This window comes from Scylla paramamosain, chromosome 30 (genome assembly GCF_035594125.1).
Source record: "Scylla paramamosain isolate STU-SP2022 chromosome 30, ASM3559412v1, whole genome shotgun sequence".
NCBI lineage: Eukaryota > Metazoa > Arthropoda > Malacostraca > Decapoda > Portunidae > Scylla > Scylla paramamosain.
In genome coordinates this window covers 6,620,615-6,626,614 of record NC_087180.1, presented here as the reverse complement: position 1 = coordinate 6,626,614, position 6,000 = coordinate 6,620,615, and the positions used below count along the sequence as shown (strand labels likewise).

General features: G+C 40.5%; 1 protein-coding gene across 1 annotated transcript in view; it reads left to right on the top strand.

Moving 5' to 3' along the window:
- LOC135116189 (zinc finger protein 658B-like) overlaps positions 1 to 6,000 on the top strand; it is a 74,533-nt gene that overhangs the window by 10,783 nt on the left and 57,750 nt on the right. Inside the window, exon 5 of the mRNA XM_064033504.1 lies at positions 2,630 to 3,338. Within this exon, the coding sequence (XP_063889574.1) occupies positions 2,630 to 3,338 (709 nt within the window). The remainder of the gene's footprint in view (positions 1 to 2,629; positions 3,339 to 6,000) is intronic.

Genomic DNA, 6,000 nt, shown 5'->3' with positions numbered 1-6,000 from the left:
AGATGCCAGTGGCCTATCCTGGCAAACATTTGGTAAAATTTTGTTGATATGAACCGGCTTTGTTAGCATGGCCACAGATAGTAGACTGTTCATGTCCTAACCTGTCTACCAAAGTAAGCTTTTTCCTCTTGTGTCATCACCTTTTTCATCATTTTGGCTGGCTTGTTACCACCAGCACTGTACACTACACTCATGATGAGAAAGGAGAAAATGGAAAACTTGGATGAAAAAAATGAGAGAGAGAGAGAGAGAGAGAGAGAGAGAGAGAGAGAGAGAGAGAGAGAGAGAGAGAGAGAGAGAGAGAGAGAGAGAGAGAGAGAGAGAGAGAGAGAGAGAGAGAGAGAGAAATTACAGTACAACTATTCAATCCATATGTAAACACACAGCAGAGGCAATGAAGTGTGTATTAAGGAAGATGCTGCAGGCCGTGTATACATGTGGTGTGGTTCATGAATTGATTTACAAATACTTTAGTGCAATTCCTAACATAGATTCTTTTAACATGTCATTTTCAAAATATTCAAAGAATGCTGTAACTTCATTCAAACTGCTCCTAGCATGGATCACTGAACTGTAAGCCACTCATCATGTGGGGAAAATATCCAGCTTGAGGATAGAATAGTTTTCTATCAGTTGATCTCTTGAAGTAAGCTTGACTGCAACCAGTGCTGACAAGCTACTGGTATGTGAAATGTTACACTATTCATTTGAAATGTTGCCATTTTAAACATTATGAGGCTAATACTTTGAAGGCCAACTTGCACTATATAAATGAATCCACCAAATCTCATAAAAATAATTCAAGAAATTATCTATACTTGTGCTTTAGGTAGGTATTTTATATAATTTCATGCCATACATATTTATATATAATATATACATATGCCCCTTAAGAATTCATAGTATTTGCCCATCTACACTTCTCTCACAAAGTGCTATATATCACATTCATGTTCATCAGTATCACACCCTCATAATATCGTCGCTCATGCAAGAACAATACCTGAAATGGCATAGTGGCTAAGTGGGCTTAATGATGTACCATTGAGTGAGGAGAAAGGAGTAAATGTCAAGTACCACTAATAGACTTTAATAAATTGCTATTTTGGAAGTGAGGTGGCAAACTTTGCAACACTGAAAAGTCTCTTGCACCTTATAAATAATGGTTCCTGCACATGCAAATGTAATGTAAGGCTGAGCAAAATCTATTTAAACTTTGGTGATCATCTCGGCTTGATTTAGGAAAGCTGTGGGACTCGGATTTCCACGAGTGTCTTGACAGCTTTGACTTTTGGTGAAAACCTCAGATGGTTAGTTTATCCTGCCTTCATATGAATTTGTCTGCATATCCATGATGCCTCAAGGCAGGGCATTGCATTAGTGGCAGCATTGAAGATAAGAAAGGTGGAGTGCCCCGTCATCTCTGAGGGAGAGGTTTGGTCATGTGCTACTAAAACAGAATGTTTTTGTAGAGATAAAGAGAGAAAATGGAGTCTTGCAGGAGACAGTAGGAAGTGTAAGGAGAAACTGAAACACCAGAAATTGATTCAGATGGAAGGAAAACCTGCATAGTGACAGAACAGTCAGGGTTGATTAATATCCATTTGGGCAGTTTCACTGTTTGCTTGGCAGAGCAGCTCACAGCCACATCTGTTAACATCAGTATACTTATACACAGGTCCAGGCCAAGGAAGCATTGTGGGTGCACAATCACTGATTCACACCATGAACAATGTTTCTTAGACTCTTAAATACTACTTATATAATAAAACTAATTACACCTTGCTACCCATTGAAACTTGGCAAATTGTAAGGCTATGATCATCTCCTGATAGCACTTTGTAATCCATATTTATGATCAGTATTTCTATATTGTCAAGGCATGTTTCTTTAGCCCCTTACCTTCTACAACCACTTTCATCAAAGATATACTGAATTCAGGGCCAGTTTTAAGCCTATTTGACCAATTTTATCAAATTGGGCCCTGCACCTTAAGGGGCCCTGTGGCAACGGCAACTGAGTTACCACTTGAAGCCTTTTCTGTATTCTAAGAGGAATAAACCACTACTGAAAACGTGAAATGAAGAATGAAAAATTATTATTATTCCTCACGAAATATAAACATATGTAAATTTTTACTTTTGTAGAGTAGGGACCCTGCCATCAGTTTTCTAATTGTGCCCCGCAATTCCTAGCACTGGCCCTGACTGAATTAAGAATTTTTAATCATCTTTGAAAAGAATAAATTAGGATTGACTTGCTGTGATCTGGGAAGACCCTTTCCTCATGTTCCTATTATTAATGCAGCCTGGCCACAAGACTGCCAGCCTCCACTATACATGTAATTCCTGCCATGTTAGAAAATAGGCAAGATACTGTGTAAAAATCAAATAAGAGTTTCTGGGTTTAAAAAGAAACTGTTGACAAAATGTGGAGATAAAAATAGAAAATAAATGTGAGTATTTTTAGATGTCTGTGAGGAGTATGTACTCAAATAGATGGTGGAGATAAGAGAAATGGGTGGATTTCAGGATATCCTCTATTGGAAATTATTGGAGAGTAGGCCTTCATATAGAAGAGATACACAGTTTGATAAAAATTAAGTGATTAATTTTTTTACTTGTTCCAGATAGATGACCTGATTTATTATGTATCAACTGAGAACATTCCAGCTGAATCAGAGCTGGTGGTGTGGTATGCTCCGTTCTACCAACCGAAAGTACAGAAGGAGTTGGAGGAGCTGGGCAGCCCTCACAGCCTTGTCGGAACTGCTGTGGTCACTCAGAAAGTCATCTCAAGTGGTCAGCCCCCAGCGAGGAAGAATCTGGTGGTCGCTCCTTCCCTGGCCAGGATAGTGGTGGGCCAGGGTGAGGTGACCTTCACCCACCACAGTGTGCCACAGAGTGACTCTGGCTGCCATGTAACTCATGAACTGACAGATGTAGATGGCAAGTGTGCCACTAATGTGGTGACTCTTAGACATACTGCAGTAACTGAACTTTCTACTGTTATGCTCCATGATTTTTCACCAACAAAAAAATACTCTCAAGGGAAGAACACTATTCAGTTATGTACCAGCCAGCCACCACAAGTAAGCTCTGAGTCCAGTATCCAACTGGCCCCAGTCAGGGAAGATGCTACAGGACCAGAGTGTGTTGTGAGACTCACCATCACTGCAGCATCTGAGTCTGGTGAGGAGCATGCCTTGATGGGGGAGGACACTGCTGAAGATGTGCCTCTGCCTCTTCCCAGTGATGCTGAGGGAAGTGGGAAAATTCACAGCACTGTAGCACCACGCCATAGGAAAAAAAATAGGCAGCTGAATGGACATCAATCAGGTAGGTGTACATTGACTCCAAACAAGCTTAGGAAGGCATCTCTGTTCTATCCTTCCTTAGTTGGACAGACATCAGGTGGTGTATAAATAATTTTCTCTTAAACTCACAAATTATATTAGTTTTGATCACCACAACTTTGTAGCATATACCTGCAATACAAAGGCAGTAATCAATAACTTGAGTATCCCCAGGGTGAAGTGATAAGAATTATGTTTATCAATCTGTAAAACACAATTTGGTTTGAGACTGGAATAACTTATGTGCAATCCATTCATTTAGGTTTAATTTTCTTGTGTTTCTGTTGGTTGGGGGCACTTAGGAAAAACAGGGTTGTAGCATCAGAAATTAATTGTTGAGTGACTGTACACCTAAAAGTGTCATAATGAATTGGGCAAATGTTAAGTTAGAATGCATGTTTTTCCTTTGCAAAGACACCTCACTAGCTGTTCAAATTGTGTGTGGTCAGTTAAGGCCAGTTAGTTTGTTCTGAGGGCTTTGGGGAATTAAGGAAGTGATGCCATTCTTAGGGGGTGTCAGGCAAGTGTGAACTCTTCAATGTAGCCATCTGACAAAGCAAGTTGTATTTCTGTGCACTTTTTATCCTCCCATATCTTGTGTTGACATTGTGCAGCTATGGAATCGTGTTACCTAGATGGGAAGAGATAATGTAATTTTGTGAGACTAGTGTATGTATAGTGTTGTGTGCAGCGAGATAATGTGATATAAAATGAAGAAAGTAGTAAGAACGAATGAGAAAAGAATAAGGGAAGAATGAAAGAGGGGGGAGAGAGATGAAAGAAGAGACATGTTGGGGATGAAACTTAGACACGTCCTGGATGCATAGCCTGAAGCTCCTAAGATAGCATCCTCTCAGTCACTCACATTCCCGATGTAAATTTCCTTACTTTCCCTTATCCATACAATTTGAATCTCATTCAGTATTTATTAGAAGAGTTGCTCTTGACAATAAAGTAATCAGTATTTATCTAGCCTCCCTAGTTTAATCATTAGAATTTTCAGAAGTAAAGTGATTTGTTTGTGTAAAGACAGTGCAGGGAGCAGAGTGTGGGCGGGTGTATGTATGTATGTATGTGTGTCACACCCACCTGCCTTTATAGCAGAGTGGAAGAGAGTGTTGGGCGTGCTTTCCCATAGTTAGGCACTACCCAGTGCTTAGATGAAGCAGACGTACTGAGACGAGCACTAATGTCTGACAGAGACTGAGGCAGGATAAGAGTTAGTTGTGTCTGTTGCCTTAAGGGAATAAGTGAGTAAATACTGGCTGTACGCCCCAGCCTACTTATATAGAATAGGAGTCTCCACAGTAATCTGCAGGGAAGTGACTCCTCAGCTGCGTGTGTGTGTGCAGGCTGAGCTCTTGCACAGTGAGTGGTGAATGACCTTCTTGTGTGTTCATGGGCACTTGTTTTGTAGTTGTGTTTCCTGTTAGTGAGCCTGTTTTATGTTAAATGCTACTGTTAGCTGAGGCTATTCAGCTGCAGATGACTTAAGTAATTAGCTGTGTAGTGAACTTTGCTCCCTCTTCAGGCTCTGACAGGGCCTGCCTTCCAGGAGGCAGTAAATGACACTACTTGGCTTGAGGCTATAACATTCTGTTGGACAGTGGGTGGATTTGCGGCTGAGGGTGGTTGTCCAGCAAGGTGTTATACCTTGACATGTTATTGCTTATTATAATTGTTTCTTCCTAGATGTGGTTGTTGATTCTTTTACAGCTGTGGGTGTTAAGTGTTGTTGGAGTATTTTCCTTGTCTGTAGGTAGGTAAAACAGACTGGTGACCTCAATTAGTGTGATCTGGTCTTATGTCCTGTTGTGAAAAGGGTGTAGGAGTCACAAGGTACCCTGTACACCTGTATTTGAGCCCTGCAGTGAGTCCACGTAGTTCAGGGTTTAGGGAAGCTAGTCCAGGTGTGGCAGTTTTGTGAAGGGGCAGGGATTTGTGGTCATAACAATAGCTTGTTTCTCAATTACCAGTCCTGGCCCAAGGCTCTATACTCGTATGTACTGCCTCAGTGGATTAATTTGTGTGTTGAACTTTCAGTTTTTCTGTAGGTGAGTGTTGGCAGGGTTAGAAGCGTTGGGTGAGATGCAGTTATGTGTGTGTGTGTGTGTGTGTTTGTGTGTTAGGACTTTGGTGTTGGAGTTAGATGTCAGAAGTTTGGTTTATATGTTGATTTAGATGTCAGAAGTTTGATTTATATGTTGAGTGGAGCTCAGAAGCTGCTGTTAGCTTGGCTTGTGTAAGTGACTGTGCTTAGGCATAGCTACAGCATATGAAGTGTTGCACCTGTATTCACCATGTGTGGAATTATGGTCTGAAATATAACTCCTATCCTCTGTTTATTCTTTACCTTGCAAAGTGGAAATTGTGAAATGTTTTTGTTTTGTAAAATCTGCATATATTTTGAGGAAATGTTTCAAAACTCATTTGCACTTGGTAACTCAGCATCCTAAGATTTATACAAGATTCTATGTGATTAGGAGATACTGAGTACTTATCCTTGGGAAAGAGAGTGTGTGTGTTGTATCAGGCTTTCACCCATCCATCTGTCTTTTTACAAAGAGGATGTACAAGAATGCTGAAAGCATCAAGAAGGAAGAGGTAGCTTTCTGGTGCAAGAGAGGGAAGAAAATTACAGAAAA